This window comes from Gobio gobio, assembly GCF_949357685.1.
Source record: "Gobio gobio genome assembly, chromosome: 12".
NCBI classification, from domain to species: Eukaryota; Metazoa; Chordata; class Actinopteri; order Cypriniformes; family Gobionidae; genus Gobio; species Gobio gobio.
In genome coordinates, this window is record NC_137105.1 from 33,020,638 (window position 1) to 33,039,933 (window position 19,296).

Below are 19,296 nucleotides of genomic sequence, written 5' to 3' on the forward strand. Positions count from 1 at the left end.
TTTTATCACAGAATTATCTGTTATTCTAAGAAAAGATGTCTGTTTATTGTAGTGGTTCAACATGGCAACATTTGTTTAAGCAGTGGTGTGAGTTGCCAACGAGACAGCTTATTTGTGCAAACCAAGGACTCAGGGTTTGGCCGATGCTGTAACTCAGGCACTTTTATTTGATTTGATTTTCTCAGCTTATTTCTTTTTGTTATTATTTTATTATAAATGTATAAAATATTATAACATGTTGATGTGATAATCTAAACATAGTTAAAAGAGTGAGACGAATAGAGTGAAGAAAATCCCTTATATTTGTTGTGTAAAAATTAATTCTGTAAAATTTACCAAAATTACAAGCCATTATGAATTATGTATTATAGTTGTGTTCCACATTGACTAACATTTTTGCCGCTAGTAAGTATTTTATTTTTTACTTGTGTACTTGCTAGAAAGTCAACAGTGACAATAATCAAGCAGTCAAAATATGCAAAAAAATGTGTGTATTTAAGATACATGTATGAAATGATCCTTACCAAAACAAATGATTTGACATTTTATTCAAGAATCAAATATAATACATTTATGTGGGGGAAATGTTCATGACTAAAAATGACAAATATTAAAAAAATTTCATGGTATGCAATTATGTTCACTGTTCGACATTGTTGGTAAGAAAAGTAATCAAACCACTGAGTATATGAAAAGTGTTTTATGAGTTTAAAAAAAAAAAAAATTATATATTAAAGGGCCAAAAGTGCTATAACTGAAGAAACACTCATCTGCATCATCTTTATTAATTCATACAAACTGCGCACAAACTACAGCTTCATCTTCATTGTCGGCTTTATTATTGTGTTGCCTCTGAAAAATGAGCTTGTGTTGATTTTAATTTTGTTTTGCACCGCAACCTGAATTTATTTCTTAATTTAGTAAAGTGCAAGTAGCCAGATGTTGGGCTTTGTATAACTTTACCCATAGAGAAAAGCAGGCATGTGCTGTAAATTTTTTGTAAGAAAATATACTATATATTAAATAAGAGCAGATGTGTAAAATTTTTGAAGAGCCTGACTCTAGTCAGAATGAGTCTGATACTGCTCCATTGGGCTGTGATTATAGGGCGTGTTTCAAACGAACCAGGAAAGAAAATGCTTCTTCACTCAATTGGATAGACCTACAACCAATGAGAGCAACGGAGTAAGTGACGTGTGTTGAGCAACGCATAGTTGTCAAGAACTCAATTGCACGCACGCTGGAAGAAGTAGAAGGAGAAATGAGTGTAAACGATCTTTGCCGGTGTTGTAAAAAGAATTTAAGAATACACGGAGTACTTACCAACACAATCATCATTTTTGAGAGAAATAGTAAAGGTGAATGCATATCCAAACAAGTTTTCCGTTTAGGATTTGAACGAATTCAACCCCATCACTCTTTGGTGACGTGGATGGTTACGTTGATCATCTGTCCACCATCGTATAAAGCCCGCCCTGACAATTTGATTGGTCCGAACAGCTCTAGTTCGAGCATAGTTGCTCCACAACAGATCAAGTCCAGACCAAACTTTCCGACCTCAAATGTTGTGGGCGGGGCTCAGTTCGGCTGGCATCCAGGTTACCCATAAATGGCATTTATCTACAAGTTTCCTACGCCCCATGAATCCTTTCGTCAAAAGTCGGAGCGTCTTCCAGTTCGAAGAAAACAAGCTGCATTTCCGTCGTAGTTTATGCGCACGTTTTCGTATCGGATAGAAAATGTATCCGACTCAAATGAGCCAGATTTTTTACGTGCATTTATAGAATTCATGCACATCTTGGCGTTTCCATTCAGCATTTTTTTGATGGAAACATCAAACTGACATTATTGACATTCAACAGTTGACAGTCATTCAAGCTATCCAAATTTGCTAACGATGTGGGAACACAACCTCAACAAACTTTCAAAAGGGTGAAACAACAGTACCTTTACCCTCCGCTGTAGTTGGTTAGGAGGATGACGTGAAGAAGTGGCATCGTATCACGTACGATAGCATTTTTAGCTATTTTCTAGATTCAGTAGCCTGTGATGGTAAGGCGATGAGCAATTTGAAAAGCTCAGAGGCGTATCAGTATCTGTCGGAAACGATCTAAAAGCGGACATTGAGCTGAGCCTGAGCCTACACGTATCCCATCACAAGGCATGGGTGCTAGCATCAGTGACAGGTGAAGTACAGACAGCGGGTTGTTCATGTATTAGGGCCAGGACGCTGTTGTAGTCATACAGCAGCACTTTTAAGGTCAGTAAAGTAAGGAAGGACAATTAAGGACACAAAAATGTTATTGATTTTTGTATTTGGATATTATTAATTAACTAATAAATGTACTAAACTGAAATGTTTAGTGTTTGTCATTCAAGTTGCAAATGTTCAACCTTCAACCTTCAAAACCTTCACTTAACCCTTGTGGCACCATCTGATTAAAAAATAGTAAAAATTATCATTTTGAAACCTTGCCAATGATCCTCTTTCATTGTTTCAGCTAACAATGCTCAAAAGAGGATTTTCAGCTATCCTCTTTTCATTGTTTCAGGAGTCATTGTTCAGCTAACCTCGAGTTTCTCATGGTTAAATGTAGACCGTTTTATCTGCCGCGTGAGTTCACTTCCACCATTATAACTGCAGCCTATATTCCTCCGGATGCTGATGCCAAGCTTGCTATGAAAGAACTTCACGCAGCCATCAGTAAACAACAGACTGATCACCCGGAAGCTGCTTTTATTGTTGCAGGTGACTTTAATCATTCAAACTTAAAGTCAGTGCTACCCAAGTTTCACCAGCATGTTTCCTGCCACACCAGAGGAAACAAAACCTTAGACCATGTGTACACAAACATGGCTGGTGCTTACGTTGCGACACCCCTCCCCCACCTGGGACAGTCAGATCACCTTTCTTTGTTCCTCATCCCCAAATATGCACCCCTCATCAACCGTGTGAAGCCAGCAGTAAAGACCATCAAGGTGTGGCCTGCGGGGGTTGACTCCACACTCCAGGAAAGGTTTCTACACACAGACTGGAGTGTGTTTGCTTCTCAAGCCACCAGTGGCGCTCACACGGACATTGACTTCTACACCTCCTCTGTATTGGATCATATCAATACCACCATTGACAGTGTTACAACCCAGAAACAGATCACCACATACCCTAATCAGAAGCCTTGGATGAACAGGGAAGTTCGACTCCTGCTGAAGTCACGCAATACTGCCTTCAGATCAGGAGATGCACAAGCCTACAGTACATCCAGAGCTAACCTGAAGAGGGGCATCAAAAAGGCCAAGCACTGCTACAAGCTGAAGATAGAGGGTCACTTTTCCAACTCTGACCCTCGACGCATGTGGCAGGGCATCCAGGCCATCAGTAACTACAAACCCCCCCACTCCACCCCCGCAGCCACTGATGTCAACTTCCTGAACGAGCTAAATCACTTTTATGCTCGCTTTGAAAGAGACAACAGAGAAACTGCCACCAAGCTCAAACCCTCAGCTGACCCACCAATCACACTCTCCACCACAGATGTCTGCAAGTCACTGAGCCGGATCAGCGCACACAAGGCTGCTGGACCAGACAACATCCCTGGTCTTGTGTATACAACACAAACATATATTATTGAATACCTTACAAAATTTGCATAATGTACAAACATTGCATATTGGCTTTATAGTTTTTTAGATTGGCCTGTACAGTATTAAACTTACTTGAATGTCTTATACTACACTGGATCACGTAGCCTACCTCCTGCCTGGCGTTGAATTAATAGGACTGCTGTAAAGTTCCTTGGTCACTGCTGCACACAAAATCTGAATGAGAATGTGAATTCCTCTGACATAATCTCACTCTTGCATTATTCATGGGGCGGCAGGGAGACAGACCGAGCGAGAGAGAAAGCTGTAGCACGCAGTGGATGTGAGAACCGGAGTGCCTTTCCATCCCTCCCTCAGATTCTTTCATCAACAGATGAGCCCACCTGTTTCCCTTCTAAACCTCTCTCTCCCTCTCACACTCCTTTTCTCACCCTCTCCCTCTCCCTCTCTCTGGTCTGCTGTCTGTCATCACATCCTTTGGATCTCCGTGAAGCCTATGAGTGAGTTTCTCTCGGGGAGGAGGAAGGAGAGGGGGCGGCGTGCATGATGTTGTGTATCTGCATTCTGGCTGAAACTGTGCTTTCCATTCGCACTTAATCTGTCAAAATTCCTCCCCTCCTCGCACATGAGATCGGTGCAGAAGTATACTGGCACTGTTGGGTAGAGAGAGAGTGAGAGAAAAGGGAGAGACAGAAGGAGAGAGAGAGAGAGAGCGAGTGAGAGAGGAAGAGAAAGGCTGTATGTGCCTCAGACTGCGCAGTGATGCCTTGGCAGCTTCGGGAACCAGGCGCACGTTCGTTTCAGTAATCTCCTCTTATTTCTTCTTCCAGGCTTCGGAAGAGGAGATGCAAACCATAAGGTAAGCGGATTCACCTTTCTGTCGTTTTCTATTCTTCTACTCCTCTTTGTCTCTTCCTTTTATCACTGACTGTTAAATGCCTGTTAAAGCAGTTTAAAGCAAGACTGCAGCAGGAATTCACAATCACCATGATGTAGGAAGCAGGATTAGCCCGCGTTCTCCACCAAAAAAAAAAGGGGGTTTAGCTAGTTAGAAAAGCTCCAGCTTCTTCTGGAAGCTCAGTTGTTTTGGTTGGTAATGTGTCATAGACCACATCCATTTGAAAACCATTTGCATTTCAGAATGTGCATGTTTCATTTCCCTCTTTCCCAAGCAAATCAATTGATCAGAGAAGACCTGTAGAGAGGTAACAAGGCACATACTGGCCATTCCCAAACTGAACTGCGCCTTTCCATTGGCTGGAGAATATTCAAGCTGTGCATGTGCTGCCATTAGATCGCTGTTTCCTAAGGCGACATCAGAGATGGGGCTCGGGAAATTATTTATGAGCATGCTAGGTGTTCGCTGCTGCTGCTGCTGTATATTATAGTATAGAAGTCATGTGGGGGAAAAAGGGATGACTCAAGCTTTGTGGGGGAAGCTGGATGGATTTATTGGGGGTTCCCCCTCCTTCGTATGAATTATTAATAAATTACAGGGCGAGAGAAATGTTTTGAGTCATACTGATGGATTTCAGCGTACTTGTCTTCGCGTTGCTAAGAGAAATGAAAAACTGCAAAGTAAATGTGCTTGCAAGGACTCTGCATCTATGATGAAGAGCACTTGTCACAGTGGATTGCTATGATTGGCAGAGAAGATGTCAGTAGTCCAATATTCATTGTCTAAACATTTCCTGTCTGTTTATACATCCATATTCTATCTATTTACAGATTAAATTGACTGCAGTGAATACATTAAAATGCAAGCAAACATAGAAGAGATATAAAAAGAACATTGATAGACTCAATCATCTATGTGGATCACAGTAGGGAATGCAGTTCTCATGTACTCTTTGTTGAGTCTAGAACAATGCAAAACGAGTTCCAGTTTCCTGCAGAGTTTAGCTCCAACCATGATCAAACTCACCTGTCTGTAGCTTTCTGGTAATCCTGGAAAACTTGATTAGCTTGTTCAGGTGTATTTGACAGGACAGTGGATCTTTAGGGCCAGAGTTGAGAACCCCTGCTCTAGTACAGTGGTTCCCATTCCTGGTCCTGAGTATCCCTAACACTGCAAATTTTGGATGTGTCTCTTATCTGACACAGCCATCTGAGGTCTTTACTAACGAACTGATGAGTTGAATGAGGTGTGTTTGATTAGGGCGACATCTAAGGGTATGCTTAAACGACCAAACGTTTCCACGTACAGACGACAACATTGTCAAAATGATCCCCGTTCAAACTGATCCACGAAAATGACTAAAAACGCTGGATTATGCTGCCAGGCCAGTAGTTGGCGATGTCACTCTGTAAAGAATAGAATACGTGCCTATAGACACGTAATACGCATGATGTCACCGTGTTCTCAAATTTGCGTTTCTGTATAGTTTACACAGAGACGATAACGGTATAGTTTTGAAAAGCTTGCACTTTGAAATCCATTTTCGAAAGTTTATGTTTTCAGGCCTCCAAAAATTATAAATTAAAACACAATTTTTTTTCTGTTTTGGTTGAAAACGGTGTCGTGTAAATGGCCCCAAAAGTGTGCAGTGCTGGGGGTACTCCAGGACAAAGGTTGGGACGCACTGGTCTAGTATATGCAGTGTTTTAAGTTAACAATGCACCAAATTATAATCTGTCAATTTTTTTCTGAACTGGATTGAATAATTAACAATTCATTTGAATTGATTAGTTGTGAAACGATTGTTAGAAACCTTCCATTAATATCTTCATAAGCCCTTTTCGGACTGTAATTGTTTCTCATGGGTAAATGTGGTTTTATTCAACATTTGGGGCTAGTGAGAGATTTTATTGCCGTCCGATTCAAGAATGTCAGTGTTTTTCTCCCACCACCCGCGCAAAAATCCAAATTATCTGACAAACACCAAGGTCATGTAGTCATTTAATTGACATCCGAATCCACATCTCTGAGTTCACAAGAAGAGATCACTTCAAAATTCACAGTTTAAATCTGTTATTGTGGCAGCAATATATGCAATAGAATTAAATTATGTATTATATACAATTATATACATTAAATATATATAAACCAAGCAGTTTTATGTTTACCTCATGTAAATAAGAGGCTGCATTAAATTATTTCCACAAATTTCCATATTTTTAAAATGACATCCATCGTTTTGATATAAAATGCAAGACAGAAAACCATTTCAAAAATAGCATGTCTAGCTTCCTATTTTTAATCAGTTGATTTAAATAATTTAATAATAAATAGGACATTATTTTACTATTATTAAATAAAATATGAATTTATTCTTATTGTTCCAAGCATATGACATTTTATTCACAGCAGACAATCACGCGTCTGACCATGTGAGCAGCGCGTTACTGGGTTCCTAGGATCACAAAATGGTGATTCCTCCACCGTGAATAAATCGCCATCTGAATGCATGAGTTTTTATCATGCAAATTTATTTTTATAGATGTCCACATGAGAAACAATTACCATCAGAATAGAGCTATAGATTAAGTTGCTGCATTGCGTGGAATAAGCATATGCAACGTACGCTAAGGTCTGAATCTTTTTGGCCAGCAATGATTCTGCAAAGGTGATACATGAGGGGTGGTGGACAGAATATGCAAACATAAGGTAAAACCCCAATTATCATCCCTATTTATTGCAAATGGCCAGTGTGGCCTTGACCCCCTCAGTGCAGCAAATCTGATGTAACACAGTGAAATCACTCCTTCTTGGTCCTTTTCTCTTCTTCTACACACAAAAAAAAGACTTGACATCCATTCACGTTTATTTCAGATATTATATTTCAAAGGACAGGAAGACACCATATATACATGACAATTAAGCAGAGCCCCCAAATTCACATTACCATAACCAGCATCCAAATATTTAGTTTATTTTTTAATTCTCATTATTCCCAGTGATGATTCTCAGTAGATTCTCATTAATGTGCCACAGCAATGAAAGCTATCCAGTCTGGACACAATCTTTCTTTTTTATAAATTAGTATAGGTTAAATAAAGTACATAATTAATTAGCAATTTAAATATATCATGTTTTTTTCACATTAATGAGAATTAGGCGGGATGTGCTAACAATGCAAAAAATATTCATTCGAAATATAATTTAACATTTTGGAATAAAATATGATTTAGACAATGTTGTGAGATATATCTGTAAAATGGATGCATGCATGGTTAGCCATTTCGAAAACATGGTAATATTGTAGTTTTGTAATACAGTTTGCAATAAATTATATGTATAGATATATGTATAGAGATAATATTAGAGACAATTTACAAAGTACAATAACTTAAGCTAATCAAGACCAATCTAACAGAAATCTGCTGTTTGTGGAAACACATTACAACAAGGGTTTTTGAAAAGTAACGTTATACTTATTTAGCAAAATTTTAAATTATGCTACGCCCCTGAATGTCATCAATATAGTATTAAAAATGACTTCTGATCATACAGAATCACAGTTGATCTACAAAACCACGTCCAAAACACATGATCATTCTGTTGGTTTCAGTTGATGTTGTTTTACTCCATCAGCTGAATGATATCCGCAATGACGTGGCTGAAAAGTGAAAACAATCCATGCTTTGCAGCCTTGGGCTCTGATGTTCTCCATCTGTTCAGAAGAATCGTTTATTATAACCTGAAAATAACTTTTTTTAACACATGTGAGCTTGTCTGTTTGTTCTTGCATATGTACCCGCATGTTCAGAATTTTCTCAGTACCATTCAGCCTGCCAACATTCAGCCTTGCAGGCTTAAGATTTTATATACTAGCAGATCCCTGCCTCTCAGGGGTATTGTTGGTGTGTGCATTTGTATTTTCATTTGTTTAAAAATACGAGGAATGTGTACATCAGTGAAATGGTTGAATCTAACAAAACTGTCAAGAACATGCACAGCTTGTATTTCACACCAAATGTAATAACAATGAAAGATTATTCATATTTTAAGGAACATTGGGATTTTTTAAAATTGTCATTAGTTTGACGTGTTCATGAAAGTAATTTATATTAAATTATTTTAAGAATTTAAGTAATTTAATGTAAGCCATTTATATAGTATACATTTTTTGTGTTTCGATTTTGGGTGTGAAATATGATCAAGACATGTTCCTTATGAGTTGCTGATATGACCTGTCCGGTGTTGGGTGTAATTAATTACTAAGTAATTGAATTACTTTTCCCATGAAAAAGTAAGGGATTACTCTCAATTTGTCTGTAATTTAATTACAGATACTTCTGATGTAATTGCATTAAATACTGTATAGACTATAGAACACAATAGTGGATTTAACATCAACATTTAATGTCAAAATGGTCTTATTGCACTGTTGAAGATGTAATTAGTAACTTACCCAACACTGGAGCTGTCCACCATCCTTTGCGTTTTTGAAAAGTTGTCAAAATTGTTGTCAAAATGATCCCTGTTCACATGGATTCGAGAAAATGTCTAAAAGTGCTGTAATATGCTGCCAGGCCAGTAGTTGGTGATGTCACTTTGTAAAGAAACACTATGCGCCTACACAATGAACGTGTATGTGCATGAAATGTGCGTTGTTGTAGTTTACACAGAGATGATAACGATATTGTTTTCAAAAGCTTGCACTTCGAAACCAGTATTCAAAAGTTTGCGTTTTCAGGACGTCAAAACGCTGTTCTCTTGTAAATGAATGGCCACAATGCATAAAAAGTTTTTATTTGAAAATGATGTCGTGTAAACGCCATAGTACCCCATTTTGAAAATATACCAAACCGTAGGCATTAGCCATTGATGAAAACCATTTTTCCTCTGGGACGAAACAACCCATTATCATTCTGTGTCATGACAAGATGACGTCCCACAAAACTTTCCTATCCTAATTTAAGCAATTTTGCACAAAAATGAATCTCAATCCCACAGCAAAAATGACTCCCAGTTGATTTGCTGGGCACCGTGACACATTTTAACATGGCCCTCGGTGCAACGTGTTGCTGCAGCTTTTTGGAATCCCATTCCACCCATCAGATTTCCGTTGCTCATCCTCAATTCTGCCCGGATAGACTGTCCTGATTCTTCTTCTTTTCGTTTATCTGCCATCTGCAGGCCGCATAATCCACTTAAGCCATAATTATTCCCCGCTGTTTGCAAGTGGGTGGCTGGTGGAAGGAGGGATGATGTGAGATTGAAAGTGAGAGTGAGAGATAGAGGCGAGAAAGACAGCGAGAGTAACAACAAATCAAGTCAGTGCAGATAAATGACTGGATTGTTCCAGTGTGTCTTGTGTGAGTTATCGGCTTTTCTTTTTAAAGAATGAAATGGCATTCACAAATGGTTGTACTTCCATAATATGAACATTCAATGAGAAAAAAATGTAGGGCAGGACATGATTGTATCCATTGGGAATTGAGTGCATTGTAAAAAGTGGGCGTTTCATGCCAGAAAGGAGCCAGACCTGAATACGAGTTTACAGTTGATTGTGGAGGAGTACTTCCGTCTTGACTTTTGAGGAGGATTTTTGGCCGGGAATGTGGAGACTGAAGCTCTAGGTTGTATTCACTAAAACAGTATACTGAAATAATGCATAAATAGCTATTTATCTATGCTGCTTTGGCTATTTCTTAATGTTAATTGTTAATGTCTGGCGAAAAAAAAAATTGCATTACAATTATGAGAAACTTTCCTTTAGAAAGCTTTTCCACATAAAACTTGTTTTCTTCTTTCTTTCTTCTGAATTACGTGAATCATACGTTTTAAGACCATGAATGTGAGATATTAAATAGGTCCTGACTGCAATTAAAATGGTTACAAATGCACAGTGTGGGTAGTAACTGACTACATATAGTCAGACGACAGTTACTAGTTAAGCCACATTTGTTTATATAGCGCTTTATACAACACAGATTGTTTCAAAGCAGCTTTACAGGAAAATAATTAAATGATTGATTACATGATTAATTAATGTTCACAAAATGGCAGTAAATTGATAAAAGAATTGAAAAAAAATTTTTATCTGTATTTTTTATCAATTATACCATCAATGTTATAAACAAGTTAGAGCAAAAGTATAGGTAACACTCTATTTAAGGTGATGTAGTTACTCGTTACTCGGTGCTTACTATAGCAATAACAGTAAATTATGCATAATTACAAGTAACTAACCCTAAACCAAACCCTAACCTTAGCAGTAACTCTATAGTAGACCTAAGTACATGTAGTTAATTAATATTACTCAGTACTTATTTGAGTCAGTGTAACCCAAAAGTAAACTAAAAGTAATTAAAAAGAAGCCTGATCCTAAAATGTGCAATAGTAATGTAATATATTACGTTACTAACTACAATTTTTTATCATGTAATTTGTATTCAGTAATGAACTACAGTTTGCAAGTAATAAACCCATTACCGCAAACGCATCAAAAATTAAAAAAATGTGCAACAATAATTTTAAATATACCTGCCTACCGCTGCTGACGGTAGGGATAACGTGTTCATTCATATATGGTTTCACGCTGTGATATAATTTCACAGAGTTTGCTGCAGTGTTTTATGCACAGAACAATGGACGCATGCACCATCCAATTCACAAACAAACGATCCAATTCTGCACAGATTCATTTTAATGAATCATGCAAAAATATTCAAGAAAAAGACTCAAACTCACTCATGAGTTAGCAGTTTGAATCAGACTCTCTAAGTTAGTGAACCTTTACTGCCTGCTTTACTGAAATGTAATTACTGTAATTTCTGGTTATGTAAAATTCGAAGTGAACCACAAGTTCAAAAGTTTGGGATCAGTACGATTTTTGTTTTGTTTTAAGAAATTAATACTTTTATTTAACAATAAACAGATGAAAGTGACAGTAAATACATGTTACAAACTATTTCAATTTTGTTTTAAAATGCTGTTCTTTTAAACATTCTATTCATCAAATAATCTTGAAAAACATGTATCACATTTTCCACAAAAATATTATTATTTACTTCAACATTGATAATAATAAGAAATGTTTCTTAAAGGGATAGCTCACCCAAAAAATGAAAATTACCCCATGATTTACTCACCCTAAAGCCATCCTAGGTGTACATTCTTCTTTAAGATGAATACAATCTGAGTTATATTTAAAAAATGTCCTGGCTAATCCAAATATTATAATGGCAGTGAATGGCAGCCCAAAATTTGAAGCCCAAAAAAGTGCATCCATCCATTATAAAAGTAATCAACACGGGGTTAATAAAGACCTTCTGAAGTGATTCGATGTGTTTGTGTAAGAAAAATATCGATATTTAAAACCTTAAAGTAAAGTAAAATATCTAGCTTCCTCCAGACCACCTTCCGTATTCAACTTACGAAGAAAGTGTAACGCCTCTCGCAGTTCAAAACGCTTACACTACATCTGACGTCATGCGTCACAAGTTACGCTTTTTCCATAAGTTGACTACGGAAGGTGCTTTGGAGGAAGCTAGATATTTCTCTTTATAAAGTTTTATTCACCTAGGATGGCTTGAGGGTGAGTAAATCATGGGGTAATTTTCATTTTTGGGTGAACTTTACCTTTAAATTCTGACTTCTGTTGAACATACATGAAGAATGTCGGTAACCAAACTGTTTCTGGTCCCTATTGACATCCATAGTACAGAAAAAAAATGGAAATATGTTGTTTATGTTGAAAACATTTTTGCCACAAAAAATATTATTAGTGTTAATGTAATTAATGTTATTAGTGTTTATCATATGAGATCCAATTGTATATTTGGTCCATTTTGATGCCATGTTGACTTTGAACTCAGACAGTCTGACTGTTGTTTAGTTGATCCATGAGTGTTTGGTGCATTTTCGGGTCTATGTCTATGCAGCAATGTGTGCGTCTGTGATGAGGGGGTTTCCTGGAAGATTATCTCCCTGCGTTGATAAGCTCAGAATACAAAGTGGAGGTGATATGAGAGGCCGTTTCACACCTCTCGTTTTTCTGTCGCACTCATTCCGTTCTTCCGTCTCACTCCTCCTGCCCCTCTAATCTTCCAGCTCCACTTGTCTTTCATTCCCTCCCCTCGCACCTCTAAAATGTCAGCAGCTCTTTCCGAAAGATCAAATGCAGCCAATGCAGTGGATGCAGCCCCTCGTGATATAAGACGCATTGACTTCCATGGCCTGCTGTGGGAGTATACTTGCCCCTCGTGATGTGGTAAATGTTCGTGGGGGAGGATTTAGGAAGATGTGTTATATTGACGCCCTGCAGTGATTCAGATGGGAGAGAGAAAAAAAGTGAGTGTGCGATGAGTCAGAGGTGGGGGAAACCAAAGAGAAATGCATAATCAATCGTTGCAAACAATCTCTCCATCCTTACCCGATGGACAAGATGGAAATAGGGACAGGAAAACAGGGAAAATTATGGCTTTTATTCAGAGTATTTGGTCAAAAAAATTAAAAACTGTATAAGGCACTTTCCATGAATAGGTTGAAATAGGGTTTTATGCTGTCAAATCAAATCAAATCAAAGATGGATAAAGGAGGTATAGTTGGTGCTGTATTCTTTGGATTTTCAGAAAGCTTTTGAGACTGTAAATCATAATATTTTGCTTTCTAGGTTATGTCATTGAAATTTTTCAGTTGAGTCCATAATGTGGTTTACATCATATTTAGAAAATAGAAAATAGAAAAAAAAAAAAAAACATGCGTAAGGGTTATACAACATCAGAATATTTGTATTCTAATATTGGAGTCCCACAAGGATCTATCTTAGGTCCAATGTTGTTTAGTATGGTATGTATGTAAATGATTTACCAAATGTCTGCCCCTCTGATGTTATTTGTCAAATGTATGCTGATGATGTTGTTTTGTATGTAAATGCAAAAAGTCAGCAACAGGCTGCATATAAATTCATGTTTACATCTTAATGTCAAGAAAACTGTTTGAATGTTTTTTATTTATTTATATATTTTTACTAAAAGGACAAATGATGATGTAAAAGCAGAAGTGTTTATCCAGGGTCATACATGATTTTAAATATTTAGCAATAATAATAGATTCTCAGCTTTCTTTTAAAAAAACATGCCCATAAAGTTGTTAACACAGTGAAATTTAATTTAGCCAATTTTAGATTTATTAGAAATAGTTTGAACAAGGAAGCAGCAGTTTATGAATTTTTCCACATATCGCATAGCCTATTGTATGACTACCTGGACACAAACTTAAACCATTTGAAAGTTTATAAACAAGCTCTTAAGGCCCGTTCACACCCAGGATGATAACTGTAAAGATAACAATAAATATATTGTTCTAAAAATCATTCTCAGTGTTAAAGAATAGTAGAGTTCACACCACAGCGATAACAATAACGGCACAGAGAAACAATATCGTTGGAATCACTTTCAGAACAATTTTATCCAGCTGATGAATGATAAAAACATTGACAGCCAATCAGAATCCATCCTGCTGTAATGAGCTTGAGCATTTAAAGTTACGATTAGAATAAACAGAATGATATTGTCTGCTGGTGTGGACACTAATATAGTTATCTTTATAGTTATCGTTCTTGGTGTGAACAGGCCTTTAAGGTCTTAGATGAAAAGCCAAATATTTTTCATCATTGTAGTGTTTTAACTAAGTTTTCTTTTTTGAGTTGGGAACATGTGATATCATAACTTCATAACATCATAACTTTACATATTTTCTGTATTATTAATGTGTATTTTCCCTGATTAAATAAACAAATAAATAAAAAATTAATATCCCATTTGTGTGTAGATTAATCCAAAACAGAGTGTGACGGAAGAAGGATCAGCATTAAAGATAACTTTAAACACGGGGCAAACACTACATATTCACATATACATTTTATTGCCAAAAGTATTGGGACACTGAATTCAGGTGTTTCAATCACTTCCATGGCCACAGGGTGTATAAAATCAAGCACCTAGGCATGCAGACTCTCAGGAGCTCAGTGAATTCAAGTGTTGTACTGTAATAGTTTGCCACCTGTGCAATAAATCCATTAGTGAAATTTCCTCACTACTAAATATTCCACTGTCAATATTATAACAAAATGGAAGCAATTGGGAACAACAGCAACTCAGCCACGAAGCGGTAGGCCACGTAAAATCACAGAGCAGGGTCAGCACATGCTGAGGTGCACAGTGCGCAGAAATCGCCAATTTTCTGCAGAATCAATAGCTACAGACCTCCAAACTTTATGTGGCCTTCAGATTAGCTCAAGAACACTGTGTAGAGAGCTTCATGGAATGGGTTTCCATGACCGAGTAGCTGCATCCAAGCCTTACCTCACCAAGTGCAATGCAAAGCGTCGGATGCAGTTGTGTAAAGCACGCCGCCACTGGACTCTAGAGCAGTGGAGACGTGTTCTCTGGAGTGATGAATCACGCTTCTCTGTCTGGCAATCCGATGGACGAGTCTGACCACTCCTGACCACTTGCCTGACTGAATTGTGCCTAGTGTAAAGTTTGTTGGAGGGGGTTTATGGTGTGGGGTTGTTTTTCAGGGGTTGGGCTTGGCCCCTTAGTTCCAGTGAAAGGGATTCTTAATGCTTCAGTATACCAATATATTCTGGACAATTTCATGCTCCCAACTTTGTGGGAACAGTTTGGGGATGGCCCCTTCCTGTACCAACATGACTGCCCACCAGTGCACAAAGCAAGGTCATAAAGACATGAATAAGCAAGTTTGGTGTGGAGGAACTTGACTGGCCTGCATAGAGTCCTGACCTCAACCCGATAGAACACCTTTTGGATGAATTAGAGTCTAACATCAGTGCCTTACCTCACAAATGCGCTTCTAGAAGAATGATCAAAAATTCCCATAAACACACTCCTAAACCTTTTGGAAAGCCTTCCCAGAAGAGTTGAAGCTGTTATAACTACAAGTGTGGGCCAACTCCATATTAAACCCCACAGATTAAGAATGGGATGTCATTAAAGTTCATGTGCATGTAAAGACAGCCGTCCCAAAACTTTTAACAATATAGTGTATGTTGACGTTAACACAGAACTAATGCTGCAGATGAGGTTTGACATTGGAATAAATGTCCCACTTCCAGGAAATCAGACGTCATGTTCACATGTTGACCACATGATGTTACTGCGACACAACGAGAACATTTTGCGTTTTTGTGTCAATTATGGCAAAAACAGAATAAAAACAACATAAAATCGCTTTGAAATCAGTTGACGAAAACCAAAAACAAAGGTGTTATTACATACACCTAATGTCTAATGTTAAAGTTTGTTTTTACATTTATGCTCATTGGAAGCAGAACTTGCCGACATCTTGGAAGTGACGTCAAATGACGCATCTTGCTGCTGATTTTGAGTGACAATCCAGATGTTATTTCCAAGAATGAGGTGGGAAAAATCCAAATTCCGAGATGTCTGGAATGTAGAAAACAACTTAAACTAGACAAGGACAAGGAACAGGTGTGGAACTAATCAGAAACCATGGTAACGAGTGAACAAGAACTGAGTGGCCATTTACACAAAACCGCCTTTCAGCTAAAAACTGAAAACTTTGTATGCGTTTTGGCTGTTCATTTACATGACAACGGCATTTTGGGGGCCTGAAAATGTGTTTCAAAGTGCACGTTTTTGAAAATGATATCATAAACTACAGAAGCTCAAATTTGTGAAAATGGTGACATCATGCTCATGTGTATAGCATGTACAGTCATTAGTGTGTAGTGGTTTTTTACAAAGTTACATCGCCAACTACTGGCCTGGCATGAATAATACAGTGTTTTTAGTTGTTTTCACAGATCTGTGTGAACGAGGATTGTTTTGACAATTTTGTCATCTGAACGTGAAAAAGGAAAACCTTTTCCTTTTTTAGTACACTGTTGTCGTGTAAACATACCCTAAAAAGAACATGACTATGAAACAGGACATGATTGTGACACAAATACCATGTTTGTTTGTTCGTTTTGTTTTTTAATTTAAACTATCTTAGATGATCTATTTATCTGTATCTATTAACTAGCATGGCTTAAATGTTAAATATAAATTAAAATATGATGTTCCTACAGTAGGCCTACATTAATTTACAATTCAATGTAAAATTATATCTATGATTGCAATTTTTAATGTTGTATTAATGTGATTGTTTGCAATTATTTACAGAAATGTGTGATTAATTTGTGAATACATTGAATTCAATGTATTCACAACCTCCATACAATCACTCAATAACCCATAGTTTTGTGTGTGTGTTTATTTTATCATTTATTTATTTAATGTTTATAAAATTGTGTAAACTGTATTTACAATGTTTATAACAAAAAACACCCTAATCAGGGTATCAAACTGTATTTAGATATGTATTGTTCATTTTGGTAACCCAAATTCTGGTAACAGGGTTGCAAAAATTTCAAACCGCATAAAAAAATCAATACAATACAACCTAAAAGATTTTATTTAATGTTTATAACAAAAAACACCCTTATCAGGGTAACTGTATTTAGACACGTTTTGTTAATTTGGGGAACCAACATTTTGGTAATAGGGTCGCAAAAATTTCAAACTTCATAAAAAAATATATACCATACAACCTAAAAGATTTTATTTAATGTTTATAACAAAACACTTTAAGGGGGGGTATTAAACTGTATTTAGAAATGTTTTGTTAATTTTGATAACCCAAATTTTAGTAACAGCATCGCAAAAAATTCAAACCTCATAGAAAATAAATACAACAGCTCATCTAAGATTTGGTGCAGTTGACAATCCTTTTCTGAAGTTGAAGCACCTCCTTTCAACATTTTGAGAGTTTCGGGCATTGTTTCGAACCCTATTAGTGGAAAGTGTCATAAATGTGCAGTATATATTCCCCAAGCTGCAGTGCTCTATAGATTAACTAGGCGGATCTACATGCACAGAAGGTTGTGCATGTGAATGTTTATTTGATGAAGTCGCAAGCTGTCTCAGCACGTTCCTACCTTAATTCATCTCGTTGCTCACGAATGCACTTGTGTGAGGGACCCCCAGTCACACGAAACATCAGCGCAGTGGCATCGGCCCAAAGAGGTTAATTAGGCCTGTCGCTGTGCGCTCATTCTCGCATGCATGAAGCTCCAAGATGAATCGCAAGTTTGATGACACTTTCTTAATTGCTGTCGCTATTATTTTGTTATATGATTGCAAGCGCCACCCGGCACTCTCTTTGCTCTGTTGGCAGGATCTCCAGCGGTCTGTCAGGACTGCATGGGAAAAGTAACCTCAGACTCAAGCAGGAATAAGTGGAATCCCTGATAGGGAGCGGAGAATTTATACACAGACCCTCATGAGAGGGTGCCTACTGCGAAAAACCATGAAAAAGATATATATTGGGAAAACCGCCCTTAAAACCTCTCGAAATGGTTGTAAACATCAGAAAAAGAGGTAAGATGCTCTCTCAACCCCGTCGTCCGCCCACCACAGTCATCCCATCAACCATGTGCATCCGTCGAGTGCTGTGACAGATTGGTTCCACCTTTACCATCATGAGTGCTGCTGCTACAAGTGTTGACCAATGAATGTGCTATTGTACACACTACATACAGTATGATAATCATGCTCTCCAATCCACTTGTGACTATGGAAGTGTTATTAGTTCGCTAAATAGGGCTGTTTAAAGAAATCAGTAAACCAATACACGAACCAACACAAATCATGCAGTTTAATATACAGACTCTGATCAGTGTAGACATATACTTACCTCCATCTTGTCTCCTTCATATGAAGTAGAGTCCGGGTAGTTGCCACACTATGTGTCAGTAACTGCCAGGTTTCGAGTCAAAAGTACAATGGCATATATTAGGAAAGGGTATATCTTTTTTAATCCCCCTGAAAAATATTGACTGGAGAGGAAAAAAAAATTGACAAGCTTGTCTGCCTTGAAGTCGTTCAGTTGTTTTGAGATCCTTTAATAATTTGGACAGTTTCAATATATTTTCTAAATTTATTTCATATTTCTCTTTTGTGCCTCCACAGGTTAATCATAAGCAGGCTTGCAAATTCACTGTGTGATAATGAAAGCTGTTTTTGCTGGAAACATGACACAATTTGCATATCCATTCTGATATGTTTATTTTCGCTGGTTAATTCTCACATAAACTACCACATGTGAAAGAAAATGTCAAATCAAATACATATTTATACATTGCACAATATAAATGGGACATTATAGGTTTATGTGAATATTGTTATAGGTTCACTTAAAGGTGCAGTGTGTAATATTTATGAAGATCTATTGACAGAAATGCAACTATGTTTTCAGTGGTGTATACACTCTAAAAATGCTGGATTGTTTCAACCCAAATTTGGGTCAAATATGGACAAACCCAGTTGTTGGGTCAAATTTACAAATTTAATTTTTAACCCAACGGTTGGGTTTGTCCACATTTGACCCAAATTTGCAGCCTGACAAGCCAGACCCACATCAAGATGTTGAAAACTCACCATTGGCAGGGCTCAATCCGAGGGGCGGTATAAACGGTTGTCTTTCAAATTCCCTCTGCACGCAATAGGACAGCGCTACAACCAACCAGAGAAACGAAGAAGGTGAAGCAGAGCTAGTTGATTGATTCAACTTTTGCCGTATCCGGTCGGCAATATTCCTTTTTTTAGAATGACTTCAGTGCCGTTCTTTTCTCAAAGAAAAGCTTAACTCCAAGCCTTCCAGAGTCGTGGCCAAAGCCGATTCGAAAGACCGCTGTTCGCCAGCTTCTTTGTTTAAAA

General features: G+C 37.5%; 1 protein-coding gene across 1 annotated transcript in view; it reads left to right on the top strand.

Annotated features, from left to right (window-relative positions):
- LOC307134966 (brain-enriched guanylate kinase-associated protein) overlaps positions 1-19,296 on the top strand; it is a 37,578-nt gene that overhangs the window by 4,479 nt on the left and 13,803 nt on the right. The window contains exon 2 of the mRNA XM_079831072.1: positions 4,431-4,459. Within this exon, the coding sequence (XP_079687198.1) occupies positions 4,431-4,459 (29 nt within the window). The remainder of the gene's footprint in view (positions 1-4,430; positions 4,460-19,296) is intronic.